Source organism: Mustelus asterias, chromosome 18, assembly GCF_964213995.1.
Source record: "Mustelus asterias chromosome 18, sMusAst1.hap1.1, whole genome shotgun sequence".
NCBI classification, from domain to species: domain Eukaryota; kingdom Metazoa; phylum Chordata; class Chondrichthyes; order Carcharhiniformes; family Triakidae; genus Mustelus; species Mustelus asterias.
The window spans coordinates 19,706,430-19,723,122 of record NC_135818.1 but is presented as its reverse complement, the minus strand read 5'-3'; the positions used below and the strand labels follow the sequence as shown (position 1 = coordinate 19,723,122).

Sequence of the window (16,693 nt, the reverse complement as noted above, 5' to 3'; positions counted from 1 at the left end):
GACAGCTAAACAGCCCCACCTCCCCCTCCCCATGTTCATCTGGTACTTATTAGTGAGGTAATGATTAATGCCTCAGAATCGCTGGTTGTGCACCGCAGGGAGTGATAAGTTGTGAATAAACCACAAATATACAGGAAATCAGCTTTATGTGGAGATGGTGAAAGGCTCAGTCAGTGATTGCCGAGGAAGGAAATAAAACGGTGAGCGAGGCAGAGAATTCCCAACTGAGGAGCTCACCCCATGTGTGGGCGTACTGTGTGAGAGAGAGAGAGAGAGAGCGGCACTCAACAACAACAACTTACATTTCCATCGCACCCTTTCAGCACATGCCATAGAGTTTCACAGCCAATGGGCCCCGGTCACTGTTCCCATGTCGGGAAACGCAGTGGCCATTTTGCAAACAGCAAGCTCTGACAGACAGCAATGTGCCTCACTGCCAAACCCCCGCACTCTGTCGTGTGAATCGAGAGACTCCGCTGTGAATGGAAGGTGCAACATCAGTTGGTAAGGAAGCAGCAAAAAATATCTCCGGCAATCTGGACTGAAATGAGGCAAGGTTCAATTTTTGGAGGGTCCTCAGGGACACCAGTGGAATCAGCATTGATTCATTTAGCTGCAAATCAGATCGGTTTTCCAACATTTTTTTAATTCATTTGTGGAACATGGGTGTCGCCGGCTGGGCCAGCATTTATTGCCCATCCCTAATTGCCCCCTGAACTGAGTGGCTTGTTAGGCCATTTCAGAGGGCAGTTGACAGTCAACCACATTGCTGTGGCTCTGGAATCACATGTAGGCCAGACCAGGTAAGGACGGCAGATTTCCTTCCCTGAAGGACGTTAGTGAACCAGATGCGTTTTTCCAACAATGGTTTCATTGTCATCAGCAAGACCATAACAGCATAAGATAAAGGAGCAGAATTAGGCCATTCGGCCCATCAAGTTTGCTCTGCCATTCAATCATGGATGATATGATTATCATCCCCATTCTCCTGCCTTCTCCCCGTAACCCCTGATCCCCCTATTGATCAAGAACCTATCTACCTCTGTCTTAAAGACACTCAATGACCTGGCCTCCACAGCCTTCTGTAGATTCTTAATTCTGCATATATTTATTGAATTTAAATTCCACCATCTGCTGTGGCGGGATTCGGACCCAGGTCCCCAGAAGATCAGAGGCTGAATGCCCGTGACCGCTCTTCAGGTAAGCGTTCTCCAAGGCGGTCTTCACGACACACGACAACACAGAGTCGCTGAGCAGAGACTGATAGCCAAGTTCCGCACACATGAGGACGGCCTCAACCGGGATCTTGGGCTCATGTCACATTATCTGTAACCCCCATGACTTGCCTGGGCTTGCAAAATCTCACTAACTGTCCTGTCTGGAAACAATACACATCTCTCTAACCTGTGCTTAACGCTCTCTCCACTCACATTGTCTGTACCTTTAAGACTTGATTACCTGTAAAGACTCGCATTCCAACCATTATTTTGTAAATTGAGTTTGTGTCTTTATCTGCCCTGTTTGTGAACAGAATTCCCACTTACCTGACGAAGGAGCAGCACTCCGAAAGCTAGTGGATTTTGCTACCAAATAAACCTGTTGGACTTTAACCTGGTGTTGTGAGACTTCTTACTGTGCTTACCCCAGTCCAACGCCGGCATCATGGAAAATTCTAGTCAGCGTTTGCAGAGTGGGCTGGCTGTAACAGGGTCTTCAGTTGCTCTGACAGGCTACCAGATACTCTGCAGGCAGGTAGCTATGACCACCCGCCGCACTCCCACCCCTCAGCTCGATCCTCCCTGAACAAAAATGACTCCGCACGCCAGCCGGTAGAGTGAGAAACTGCGGGCTGGGCCACCTCCCATTCTGCTCCATGTGCTTAACTCAAAGTGACAAGACTGCTTGTTCTCCTGTTCCCTAAAGAGGATGTATTTTTATTTATCGTCTAAGACCGTTATCTTCCTGTCTAATTGTGCAAGTGACATATTGAAGGGCAGTTAGTAAGATTGGGAGGTCTGTGAAAAGTAGACGTCCGCATGAACTATGAGAAACAGTAAAGGGTTTCTTCCTTCCCTGCCCCCTTTCCAAACTGGGGTGTGCCTGAGGAGACCATATCCAAACCGTGTATCCCGAGAGTGGTGCAGAATCACAAGTCTGGAAAGAAAAATGGGAGCAAATTGTGGAGCAAATTCAGAGTTTTTACACAAGAAGCAAACCATACAACAGTGGGCGGCACGGTAGCACAGTGGTTAGCACTGCTGCCTCACAGCGCCAGGGACCTGGGTTCAATTCCAGCCTCAGGTCACTGTCTGTGTGGAGTTTGCACATTCTCCCCGTGTCTGCGTGGGTTTCCTCCGGGTGCTCCGGTTTCCTCCCACAGTCCAAAGATGTGCGGGTTCGGTTGATTGGCCATGCTAAATTGACCCTAGTGTCAGGGGGATTAGCAGGGTAAATATGTGGGGTTATGGGAATTGGGCCTAGGTGGGATTGTGGTCAGTGCAGACTTGATGGGCCGAATGGCCTGCTTCTGTACTGTAGGGATTCTATAATTCTATGAAAATTCCACATGGATAACAGTGACAAGCCTTTTATTAAACCTAATGACTCGGAAAAGGCCCATAGACTGCTCAGGCCACGTTCTCAATCAATGGGTCATCTTTTGATTCAATACTAAGTTTCTTGAAACAACACTCAAGTTAGTTCCTGTCATCATGTTCTCTAAATTGCAAAGCTATGACTCTGAATCAGTCACTGTGGTTTCATCTGGAAGGCACTTCCTTACATCATGCTCCATATGTTTAACACTCAATGGTAATCTGTGAGGTTTGTATCAAGATAGCTAAACAACTGCCAATTTCAATTAACCCTCATGCCAACCACATTCACCACTTCAACCGGAACCCTGGATCGAACTCCAGAGAGGTATTAAGATGAAGAAAAAAGACTTCAAGCTCTCAGCGATATCCCAAAGTGTATGGTGTACAACAGACTGTTTTATTATTTTCTGTTTAAGACCATCGATCAAGCAGCCAGGGCATTATATTAAAAAAATAATCCTGCACTAAAATAAAAGCAAAATACTGCAGAAGCTGGAGATGTGAAATAAAAACCGGAAGTGCCGCGTGGCACAGTGTTTAGCACCGCTGTCTGACAGCACCAGGGGCCCGGGTTCAATTCCCGGGTGGGTCACTGTCTGTGTGGAGACTGCACGTTCTCCCCGTGTCTGCATGGGTTTCCTCCGGGTGCTCCGGTTTCCTCCCACAGTCCGAAAGACGTGCTGGTTAGGTGCATTGGCCATGCTAAATTCTCCCTCAGTGTACCCAAACAGGTGCCGGAGTGTGGCGACTAGGGGATTTTCACAGTAACTTCATTGCAGTGTTAATGTAAGCCCACTTGCGACTAATAAATAAACTTTAAACAAAAACTCTTCCCTGGAGAAGGGTCGCTCTGGACTTGGGATGTTAACTCAGTTTCTCTCTCCGCAGATGCTGCCGGAGCAGCTAAGTTTTTCCAGCACTTTGGATGGGATCTTTCTGTCCCTTTCGTGGTGGATTTTCCAGCGGCAGAGGCAGCTCACCATTGGATGGTGGTGGGATCTCCCAGTCCTGCCGATGTCAACAGTGTTTTGTGTTGTTTGCCGGCTGCAGGTTGGTCAAGATCCTACAAGCGGGAAGGGCTGGAAAATCCAGCCCCTTCTATTTTTATTTCACTGAAACTCTTGCGTTGTGTTTTTATGATGTTTGTGTCAGGGTTGGCGGTGGAGGGAGTTTTGTGTTTCCCCCCAATCTAATCTCTGACTGTCAATGTAAATGTTTGAACCCAGTGCTTTGGATAACATTAATAAGACACCTCTCCATTCCCTACCTCCTCCACCAATCTCAATCCTACTCTTCAGCTGATGCTAAGACTGGCGTGAGGGCAACACTCCAGCTTAATGCCAAGCAAAGGGAAATCCTTCCTCTTGAGCCTGGATGGAAGCTACAGGCCAGATTTTAGCACAAGGCTTCACTGAGGACCTCAACGTCAGAACTAAGTGAGGGTCCTGTGGTCCCCTGGCCAGCGCTGGCTCGGTGACCTTACCAATCACAGCCTCCAAATTGGCTACTGCCCGGCCCTCTGTCCAATTATGTTTGAGTTTATTTATTTGTGTCACAAGTAGGCTTACATTAACACTGCAATGAAGTTACTGTGAAAATTCCCTAGTCGCCACACTCCGGCATCTGTTCGGGTTACACTGAGGGGGAATTCAGCATGGCCAATACGCCTAACTAGCACTTCTTTTAGACTGTGGGAGGAAACTGGACCATCCGGGAAACTGGGCGGCAGAGTGGCACAGTGGGTAGCGCTGCTGCCTCACAGCTCCAGGGACCTAGGTTCAATTCCAGTCTCGGGTCACTGTCTGTGTGGAGTTTGCACCTTCTCCCCATGTCTGCGTGGGTTTCCTCCAAGTGCTCTGGTTTCCTGCTACACTCCAAAGATGTGCAGGTTAGGTGGACTGGCCATGCTAAATTGCCCCTTAGAGTCAGTGGATTAGCAGGGTAAATATGTGGGGTTAAGGGAATAGGGCCTGGGTGGGATTGTTGTCAGTGTAGGCTCAATGGGCCAAATGGCCTCCTTCTGCACTGTAGGGATTCTATGATCAACCCGGAGGAAACCCCTGCAGACACGAGGGGAACGTGCAGACTTCGCACAGACAGCAGCTCCGCTGGCCCAATCAGAGGCCCAGCAACTCGGGAGTGTCACCAGCAGGAGTTGGCAGTGCTGAGGCAGTTGGGAGACCTCGGCGAGTGACAGCCGACACCACGGCAAAGTGAGGCAAATGTCACATGTTCACAAGAATGCAGCAAAGTTGGACTTTTGACCTCCTTCTCCGAAAATTGGTTTATTTCCCATTGACATGGACTCGCTGATTAGAAAAACAACTCCAGCTGAGCAAATCCTCAGTGATGCCATAGAGTCATAGAGGTTTACAGCATGGAAACAGGCCCTTCAGCCCAACTTGTCCATGCCGCCCTTTTTTCAAACCCCTAAGCCAGTCAACTTTAGCCGCACTGCAGGCAAATTATTGCAAACATCACTGGGTGTGCGACACGGAATTTGGATAGATGATGACATATCTGTCCACCAGGCACTGACGCAACTTTAGCCCCACCTGTACCTGAGCCAATGCACTCCCAGTGTGGAAAGAGGTTTCCTAAACTTTCTCGCTGGAGGGCTTCCCTTAACATTTATTCTCAGAACTGGGCCAGTGGCTTCCAACAGATGCATTTTTGTAACATTTTTGATCTTCGTTGCTCATTTTCTTACGGCAGGAAGTCAGTCATTCCATCTTATCCACAAATGCAATCAACTCACATCCACACTGCATGCCCACAGCGGCCATTTTGTAGGCAATAACGTCTTTGATTTCATTGGTCATGACTTCTCAGAATTAGGAGCCTCTCAAGACTGATCCCTCTTCTGAAACGTGCCCGGAATAAAAGTCAGCGTTTTCAAATGATCAACCTGCGGGGCTAAGTGTGTTTCCCAACCTCCCCATGGTTGTCAACCATTCTCAACTTACAGGTAAAAGATGAAGAGGAAAATAAAGAGGTAAAGATGGCACTGGAGATGACTGGAAAGAGAGGGACAAAGAGGCAAACACAGGGGGCCAGATTAGCAAAGCGGGTCAGGAACCCAACACCTGGATGAATTCCAGATTCTAACCCCACGCTTGAACTCTGGCAACACTTCTTTTAAATGTCATTGGGGCTGATTGGGTAGGAGGTACTCAGCTCCCAATTAGAAACATCAGCTGCTCCAGGAAGGAGGGGAGCCCTCTGCTTGACGCTAGCGGCAAATGCAGGCAGCAGCCATATTGGGGACTGCTTCAGCCTTGCTGAGAAGAAAAGGCAAATCCTAGAGGGCCAGAAGGCGCAATATGGTCCTGGTGCCAAGTTGAGGTAAAGCGCTTGACTCAATGTTTGTTGACCCTTCAAATTTCACGAGTAACTACCAGTTGAAAGAAACTTTATTTTGCCCTGTGGTGAGCTGACAGTGATGCACTGATATATACCAAACTGTTCGGCTTGGTCCAGAAATAGATCAGAAACCCCATTTTGCTCTGGACAAAGCTCTCAACAAGCTCCTTAAAAGACCAAGAGGGGCATTAATTGGCGGTAAGCAGGTTTAATATAGCAAACTGTCCCAGAGGTGGAAAGGTCCAAGTTCCTCTCTTCTGAAACACAATTTTCAAATCGCACCCACATCCGCTCTCACCCCGACTGGCAATTGAAAATCCAGCCGTACACAGAACGACTGTGTGGAGTGTAGGCAACTGGTATTTCAGAGAAACAGAACAAATTCTGGACAGCAATGGGAGGTGAGCTTATTACCTCAATTACTCAATACACGCACATACATGGACATGCACATGCAAGGACACAGAAATACAAGGCCACATACACACACACTGACAGATATACACACATGCAGGCACACACACATGCGGATACACACACACGGACACATGCACAGACATACAGACACAGACATATGGACACACACACACACATGGATACACACACAGACACCCACACATGGACACACACACACACAAAACACACACGGATACATACACATACACACATACAGACACACAGAAACACACATGGGTGCATACATACATGGACACACATACATGGATGGACGCACATGGACACACACATGGCACATGCATATGCACATGGACACCCACAAGTACATATACACATCCAGAATAATTGGAATCTGTGACAACTGTCTATCTGAAAGAATAGAATTGAATTATTTTTCCTCACTTGCAACTAAACAGGAATAGTGCATAGCTACACATCAGATAACCCTCACCTCGCTGAATAAACAATTCCAGACAGTGAGGCCTAAGTGAACTGAAATACTCTTCAGCTTAATTTCAATATTTAGCCCCTGTACGTATCTATGCGTGTGTGTGTATGTGTTAGAAACATCTATTTGTTCCAATTGCTTACATCACATGGATACATTCCATATATAAATCATGTTGCTTTTAAAGTTGTGCCGACAGCATCGTGGAAACAATAGTTTGCAACAGCCCTGAGTAAGAACATATTGAGCCTTTGGCTTTTCAAAATCGTTGGAACAGCCCCCTTGGACACATCATTCTAGGGGCTATGGAGCTGCCTATTTCCAGGGTCAAGGTTTAGCACAGAAATGGCCAAAAGTTTCATTGCTTTCATATCTCCTTTCCCCTCCTTGCTGGGATCATCAAGCATTGACCACTATCTCTCTGCAACCTGTGAGATGGGTCACACACAGGTTAAGTTGCTCATTAACGTTCTTCCCCTAATACCTGGGTACAGCCACTAAACTGCAGCAATCTCTGCATTCAAATTCATATATCAATACATCAGTTATACATGCAACTTTAGATCACCATCAAATCCAATGCATTTAGCTTCCCAATCTACTGGGTCTTTGTTTAGATACCAACATTGCGTACAAACCCAGTGAAAGAGGGAAATTCTCCACGTGAACATCTACTCACCCTGACGGATAGGCTACGAGTCCTGTCTTCGGGTCACACGCAAGTCCCCTACTTCCAGAGACAGTGATTCCCAGCACCTTCTCCAGAACCACCTGCACAGAGAGAAATACAGCTCATTGAGAATTGGAAAACCAATCCCAGATCCAAAGAACCTGGGCAAACCCATCAATCAGCCCTGCTGATCAGTGCCAGTGCATGTGGGGAGTCACATGGGGCTCTGTTGTGTTGGAGAAGACATCAACGAGGGAAATAAAGAAATCACGGAAGAACCACATTGGCCACAAGGCCAGCAGCTTACTGACTGGTGTCCTATCTCCCACTCTCTGTAAATGTGGGCTCATTTCAAATCCTACTGCTGTGTCCTACCTCATACCCATTCACACATCACCCTGTGTTTGCTGACTGGCAATGGTTCCCTGTTCCCAAACACTTTGGGCGGGATAATGTGGCCACGTTCAACCCAAAACCGGAAAATCCCACCCAAGGTCAACAGACTTTTGCATGGTCCACCCCCCCTCCACCCCCACCCCCCACTACAATTCCCATGATGGGCGGGAAGGAAAAATTCCCCCTTTGTTCTAACTCATACCCAATCGCACATTACCCCCGTGCTTGCTGACCAATGATGGTTCCCCATTCCCAAACACTTTGATTTTAACATTCTGATAAACATGTCCAAATCATTCCGAGCCTCATTCCGTAATCTCCTTCAGTCTGATAACTATCCAAAAACTCTGCGTCCTGTAATTCTGACCATCGCTTCATCACTGGCTGTTTTCGGTTTTTTAAATTGTTTGACAGGATGGGGCGATGCCAGCATTTATTGCCCATGCCTAATTGCCCTTGAGAAGGTGCTGATCAGCCACCTTCTTGAATCGTTGCAGTCAATCCGGTGTGGGTATAACCCCAATGCTGTTAGGGAGGGAGTCCCAGGATTTTGACCCAGTGACAGTGAAGGAAGAGCGATATATTTCCAAAGCAGGATTATGAGTGGCTTGGAGGGGAGCCTCCAGGCGGTGGTGTTCCCATGTATCTGCTGCTTTCTTCCTTCTAGGTGGTAGCGGTCACGGGTTTGGAAGGCACAGTCGAAGGAGCCTTGGTGAGTTGCTGCAGTGCGCCTTGTAGATGGTACACACTGCTGCCACCGTACATTGGAGGTGGAGGGAGTGAATGTTTAAGGCAGTGGATGGGGTGCCAATCAAGCGGGGCTGCTTTGTCCTGGATGGTGTCGACCTTCCTGAGTGTTGGAGCTGCGCTCATCCTGGGTAGTGAAAAGTATTCCATCACACTCCTGACGTGTGCCTTGTAGGTTGTGGACAGATTCTGAGGAGGTGAATCAATTGCAGCAGAATTCTGACCTCCCCTTTTAGCCACAGTATTTATATGACTGATCCAGTTCAGTTTCTGGTCAATAGTAAACCCCAAGATGCTGACAATGAGGGATTCGGTGATGGTAATGCCATTGAATGTCAAGAGGTGATGATAGGACTCTCTCATGTTGGAGATAGTCATTGCCTGGCACTTGTGTGGCGTGAATGTTAGAAATCATAGAATCCCTACAGCACAGAAAGAGGCCATTCGGCCCATCGAGTCTGCACCGTTACTTGTCACTTAACTGCCCATACCCGAATGTTGTCCAGGTCTGGCTGCATTTGGACATGGACTGTTTCAGTGTCTGAGGATGGTGAATGGTGCTGAACATCATGCAATCATTGGCGAACATTCCCACTTCTGACCTTATGGTGGGAGGAAGGTCATTGATGAAGCAGTTGAAGATGGTTGGGCCCAGGACACCATCCTGAGGAACTCCTTCAGAAATACCCTGGGAGCTGAGATGATTGACCTCCAATCACTACAATCTTTGTGCCAGGTATGACCCCCAACCAGCAGAGAGTTTTCCCCCTGATTCCCACTGACTCCAGTTTCGCTAGGGCTCCTTGATGCCACACTCGGTCAAATGCTACCTTGATGTCAAGGGCTGTCACTCTCACCTCACCTCTGGAATTCAGCTCTTTTGTCCATGTTTGAACCAAGGCTGTAATGAGGTCAGGAGCTGAGTGACCCTGGCGAAACCCAAACTGGGCGTCACTGAGCAGGTGCTGCTAACACTGTTGATGATCCTTTCCATCACTTTACTGATGATCGAGAGTAGACTGATGGGGCGGTTATTGGCTGGGTTGGATTTGTCCTGATTTTTGTGTACAGGACATATCTCAGCAACTTTCCACATTGCCGGGTAGATACCAGTGCTGTAGCTGTACTGGAAGAGCTTGGCTAGGGGAGCAGCTAGTTCTGGAGCACAAGTCTTCAGTACTATTACTGGAATATTATCAGGGTCCATAGCCTTTGCAGTATCCTTCAGCCATTTCTTGACATCATGTGAAGTGCATTGAATTGGCTGACATCTGTCAGGCCGGGATCCTCTGGAGGAGGCCGAGATGGATTATGGATGAACCTAGTTATCTAGGCCCTCACTCTAAAATTCCCACCCTAAACATCTCCACCTCTCTCTCCTTTAAGAAGCTGCTTAAAACCTTCCCCTTTTAAAAAAATCACTCCTCATGGGCTGAGGATCAGTTTTATTCGAATCATGCTCCTAACGAAGCACCTTGGGACATTTTATCCCATTAACAGCTGTGCAAAAATGCATGTTATTATTCAGAACCGCAAGCAGCGTCACCAAAAGATGTGTTCAGAAGACGATGTCACATCTCCAAATTCCTCAGCACATTAAGGGCTGCCTTCCTAGGAGGCCTTGTGATTGGAGGTGAGAGGAATCTACCTCAATAATTCCAACGGTAGTCATAATGTGGAGATGCCGGCGTTGGACTGGAGTAAATACAGTAAGAGTTTTAACACCAGGTTAAAGTCCAACAGGTTTATTTGGTAGCAAATGCCATTAGCTTCCGGAGCGCTGCTCCTTCGTCAGATGGACTGGAATCTGCTCTCAAACAGTGCACAGAGACACAAAATCAAGTTACAGAATACTGATTAGAATGTGAATCCCTACAGCCAGCCAGGCCTTAAAGGTACAGACAATGTGAGTGGAGGGAGCATTAAGCACAGGTTAAAGAGATGTGTATTGTCTCCAGACAGGACAGCCAGTGAGATTCAGCAAGTCCAGGAGGCAAGCTGTGGGGGTACTAATAGTGTGACATAAAGCCAACATCCCGGGTTAGGCCGTCCTCATGTGTGCGGAACTTGGCTATCAGTCTCTGCTCAGCGACTCTGCGCTGTCGTGTGTCGTGAAGGCCGCCTTGGAGAACGCTTATCCGAAGATCAGAGGCTGAATGCCCATGACCGGTGAAGTGCTCCCCCACAGGAAGAGAACAGTCTTGCCTGGTGATTGTCGAGCGGTGTTCATTCATCCGCTGTCGTAGCGTCTGCATGGTTTCCCCAATGTACCATGCCTCGGGACATCCTTTCCTGCAGCATATCAGGTAGACAACCTCGACAATCACCAGGCAAGACTGTTCTCACTATCAGTAACCCCCACAGCTTGCCTCCTGGACTTGCAGAATCTCACTGGCTGTCCTGTCTGGAGACAATACACATCTCTTTAACCTGTGCTTAATGCTCCCTCCACTCACATTGTCTGTATCTTTAAGACCTGGTTGGCTGTAGAGATTCGCATTCTAATCAGTATTCTGTAACTTGATTTTGTGTCTCTATATGCCCTGTTTGAGAGCAGATTTCCACTCCATCTGACGAAGGAGCAGCGCTCCGAAAGCTAATGGCATTTGCTACCAAATAAACCCGTTGGACTTTAACCTGGTGTTGTTAAAACTCTTACTCAATAATTCCACCCAACCCAGTTACCGAATACAACAATCGAGAATTCCCAAACCGCTGTGAGACAGGCTACAAGAGCAACAAATTTCTTTCTGGGGGAGAAAAAAACTAGACACTTGAGGACTTGAGACACAGGCATCGCCATTCAGTCAACCAACTCAAGATCAGCTTCTTTCCTGCTGCCTTTTGAAAGGGCTTACCTTGCATCAAGTTGGTCTTTCTTTGCACCCGAGCTATGGCTGTAACATTACATTCTGCACTCTCTCCTTTCCTTCTCTATGAATGGTATGCTTTGTCTGTATAGTGCACAAGAAACAATACTTTTCACTGTATACTAATACATGTGACGATAATAAATCAAATCACCATGGTAACAATACATTCAGTGATGGTAATGAGGGCTGCTCTCACCCAGGACTGACAAGTTGGCCTGCTAAGGAGTAGAACTATCATCTACAGCTGTTGGCATGTCCCCAGGGCTAACACGGTTCACTGAGCTCCCACTCTCCACCACACATCAGGAGAACGTACAGTGATCCGTCAGCACCGTGGCACAGTGGCTAGCACTGTGGCTAGCACTGCTGCCTCAGAGCGCCACAGACCCGGGTTCAATTCCCGGCTCGGGTCGCTGTCTGTGTGGAGTTTGCACATTCTCCCCGTGTCTGCGTGGGTGTCCTCTGGGTGCTCCGGTTTCCTCCCACAGTCCCAAAGATGTGCGGGTTAGGTGGATTGGCCACTCTAAATTGACCCTTACTGTCAGGTGGATTAGCTAGGGTAAATGCATGGGGTTATGGAGATAGGACCTGGGTGGGATTGTGGTCGGTGCAGACTCGATGGGCCAAATGGCCTCCTACTGCACTGTAGGGAATCTATGAGAGACACTTAATCAGGATGACTCTAGGCCCTGTTAAATACACCATTGACTAACCATGGCATATGAGCCATTTGCCCATTAGTAAATCTCATACCTTCCACACAATCATAGAATCATAGAAACCCTACAGTGCAGAAAGAGGCCATTTGGTCCATCGAGTCCGCACCGACCACAATCCCACCCAGGCCTTACCCCCATATCCCTACATATTTACCTGCTAATCCCTCTAACCTACACATCTCAGGACACTAAGGGGCAATTTTTAGCATGGCCAATCAACCTAACCCGCACATCTTTGGACTGTGGGAGGAAACCGGAGCACCCGGAGGAAACCCACGCAGACACGAGAAGGATGTGCAAATTCCACACAGACAGTGACCCAAGCCGGGAATCGAACCCAGGTCCCTGGAGCTGTGAAGCAGCAGTGCTAACCACTGTGCTACCGTGCCGCCCAGACCTTGAAGGCCTACCGTACAGACCTTGAACTTGTTACTTTCCCCTGGACTTCCCTCAGCTGTCTGCCTGCACACAGAACCCAGGCTCACACACTGCTTGGGGAAAGCTCTCCACTGGAATGTGACAGCTCACAGCAGTGAGCCCAGCTTCTGCTGCTGTTAGAAGAAGGTGTAAGACCACTGAACAGGGGAACAGAAAAAGAGGAAAAATAAACCTGCCCACAGGAAGTAGTTTTAAAATATACTATTCCATCAAGTGGCTCATTCCAGTTCAGTCATATCATTGATCAAGGTGCGGAAAACCAAGACCGGGTCATTTCATTGACAGAGGGTCATTGGTGTTTCAAACAGACCGTTCATAGATATCATTGAGGAAAATGATTATGTGGCTAAAATAAGCACAGTATACAAACCTATAAATCCAACACAAAACTCAAAGCCATGAACACAAATGCTGTCACCTGTGACACACTCCTGTTGTGCTAAATGTGCCTTAAACACACATCTGTGGGTGCTGTGTCTTGGTGCTTCCACCCCCACTGGCAATGTGGGTGCTGTGTTTTGGTGCACCGCCCCTCCCCTACCCCCCCACCCCCGCCACAGAAAACAGTGCCTGAGTTGGCTCTGGCTGGGAAGGAGCATCCTGCACCATGACTGGGCACTCCTCAGATGTCATGGCATCATCAGACGCAGTGGGCACTGGAGGAGGGATAGAGGAGCTGCTGTCCTCACAGCGCTCTGAGAGGAGCCCACAGAGACGGCAGATAGCTCATCTAACAGTGTGAGGTGTGTTTGCACCTCCCTGCTCACCATTGATGGACGGCCACCTGTCGGAGAGACTAAGTGCCTCATTTATCTTTCACACTGGCAGTGACCTCCAGAGGTCACAGCCGGGCTGCTGACTTGCAGGTCGAAGCGTGACCCCTGAGGGTGTCCCTGAAGCAGTCTCTCCACATGAGTCGCTACTCTTTCAATGGAGGAGGCCCAGTGCTCAGGGTCAGCACAGTGTTCGTGTCCCACATGGACTCCTCAGTAACAGGCACCTTGGCCCTCAGGCCCTCAGGGATCTCTGCCTGATCTCCCCGTGCATCCCACTGGACATAAAGCATCTGCCAACCTCCAGAGGCTCGTCACCTGCCTCGGACTCAGTCCTGCTCTCCCGCGAAGCTCCCACTCAGAATGCTCGGAATCCTGGGAGCTCCCTGCCTCTGCCACCTCCCCCAGCGAGTGCAATGTGCCCTCACCACTGCGCACTACCCCGTGGCCTGATGCCCACCGATATGCGAGTATCTGTGCTGTGCCTGGTCCCAAGAGAGAGCGTGACGCTGGAGCAGGAGCGATTTCTTCCTGGAAGCTTAAAGGGGGTCCTCGAGGTCACCGGCTCCTGGCCTATCTATGGAAGGAAGGGAAACGATCAGTGAATTCAATCATCCCCATCACTCTGCGTGCAGGCAGGCTGCAGAGACAGTGGAGAGATGCTGCGTGGTGCCACCTACATTGGAGCTTCAATAGACACGCTGGCTGTGGCAGTTCACCTTCTGTAATGTTGCCCGTACCTGCAGCACATGCATGTGTGGCCTGCACTCTTACCTTCATCCCAGACCCCCCCCCCCCCCCCCCCCCCCACCCCTCACCACGACCGCAGGAGTGAGCTGGCCGGTGGCACTATAGTTCCAGTAGATCAGCAGATTTGGAACTGCCCACCGGTTCTGCGGCGCTGCGCAGAGTGGTGGCTTGTCTTCTTCTGACAGGTCACGCTTCGACCTGCAAGTCATCAGTGCTCTGCCTTCCTGTCGGTCCAAACCAGCGGGCCCTACCCTGGCATGTAGTGGGCCATTACACCTCACCCTCCAATACACTGAGGCCAATCATGTTGCCAGTCCAGCCTTGGCAGGGTCGGCTTCAGTGCCAGTTGGCATACACACTCAGACCCCTGAGCGACCCAAGGAATGGACATCTGACTGCCTTTCCCTGCGCAGGTCCATGTCTTCATTGAACTTTCCCTTGTTGACCACAGGAGACCATTGAACCTTTAGTGGCCCTGTAGCCACATGCAGCAAACCACATCTTGTCCACTGACCTGGTAGTGACCTCTGCCCAAGCCTTCTTGGACAGGTGGGACAGCCTTGTCTTGTCATTCCTGGGCATGAGAATTTGCCATCTGGCTTTGGCCTCCTCCTCCAGGATTGCCAGGCACTGATTGGAGAAATGGGGTCAGAATGCCCACCCGCCAGCCCTCCCACCTTCCATGCACACCAAGAGCGAAGGCCATGACTGCAGAACAGGGACAGTTATTGGATTCCTTCCAGGTCCCTCCATCAGCCTCCCCGACAACTCCCAACAGCCTTCAGGGAGAGGTCTCCCCCTCCCTGCTGTGTCCCCATTGGATCCACAGCCCAACACGTTCCCATCCCCCGCGCAGTGCAAACCCAACCGGTAGATGCGGTTCACACTGGGCCTTAACTGGCCACCTAGTGTAACACCGCGTTAACGATGTGATCTCAGCCAGGAGTGAAATTGTACCCGCTCCCAGATGCCCACCCCAAAGGTAGATTCCAGGCCCCAGTGTGGTTCGATTGGGAATTCCAACGGTGAGTTTACCAAACCGGTTTGGGAGGTGTGGTTGATACGGGAATGAAGTCACACAAAGGCCAGATCGAGCAGGATTATTTCATGAAAGAGCATTAGGCACCAGTTGGGTTTTACAACAATCCGACAGCTTCATGGTCACTTTTACCAACATCAGCGTTTCATCTGCGCATTTTCCCTACCTGAATTCAATTTGTTAGAATCATAGAATCCCTACAGAGGCTATTCGGCCCATCGAGTCTGCACCGACAACAATCCCACCCAGGCCCTATCCCCATAACCGCACGCATTTACCCTGCTAGTCCCCCTGACACCAAGGGGCAATTTAGCATGGCCAATCCACCTAACCCGCACATCTTTCGGACTGTGGGAGGAAACCGGAGCACCCGGGGGAAACCCAGAGGAAACAGATACGGGAAGAATGTGCAAACTCCACACAGTCACCCGAGGCCGGAATCAAACCCGGGTCCCTGGCGCTGTGAGGCAACAGTGTTAACCACTGTGCCGCCCTGGTGCGATTGTTAATCCAGACCTCTCGCTTACTTGTCCGATAAACTAACCACTAGACTATCATACCTCGGCAGTCTTACGCCACTCTTTTCAGCTACACTCAAGATCAGCTCTCCCGGAAATCTGTCACATATAAATTTCAAAGGCCTGGCTGACAAAGTGGTTCCTGCACACACAGGTACAAAATAATGAGGAGAGAAAGCCAAGGGCCCCGAGGGAGTTATGGTTCTTCTGGATTGCAATTATTTATAAACCACTGGGAGCGACATGTGATCAGTAAGCAGAACGATAAAGAAAGAAACATTGTCAGGTGGCGAGAGATAGAAAGACAGTCGAATTAACGAGGGGAATTGTCCCAGAAAAGGAGGATTGAAAATCTGTGGTTCTGGTTGTCAGGGGTGCGGCCCACAGTCCAGGCTCCACCAGAGAAAAACAAAGTAACAATTGGAGAAATAGGAATACTGGCCCAAACTGTTCATTCCCTATTGAGAGGTGCAGGGTCAACAGGAGGACATCTCATGTGTGTGGGATACGCATTGGGTACATCACAGGGCGTAGCTGTGGGGGAAACACACAGATGTATTCAAAGGGTGGGTCGGTCTACAACAGTGAAAGGAATATAAGCTGTGATTGACAAATAGGAATAGGTGAAGATCTGTGAGGATTATAAACAAATCTCCTGGGCGAGTTTCTGCGCTGTTAATACCTGGGAATATTATTGCCACCCATCCATCCTTGGGGCTGGAGTTGCTCAGACCTCCCTCTTTCCCCCTCACTCTCCAGTCCTCCTCTCCTTTTGTCACCAAACTCTCCTTTTTTTAAAAAAGAATGTTAAAACATCTTCAAGGCTCCGGAGTGCTACTTTGGCCTGTCCGTATCCGCCAATATGGCGGCTGGGAGGTGGATCACCCCTCACCTCATTCAACGTGC

General features: G+C 49.2%; 1 protein-coding gene across 1 annotated transcript in view; it reads right to left on the bottom strand.

Annotated features, from left to right (window-relative positions):
• The window catches only part of LOC144506983 (mitogen-activated protein kinase-binding protein 1-like), a 287,588-nt gene that overhangs the window by 257,155 nt on the left and 13,740 nt on the right, over positions 1-16,693 (bottom strand). Inside the window, exon 2 of the mRNA XM_078233486.1 lies at positions 7,544-7,635. Within this exon, the coding sequence (XP_078089612.1) occupies positions 7,544-7,635 (92 nt within the window). The remainder of the gene's footprint in view (positions 1-7,543; positions 7,636-16,693) is intronic.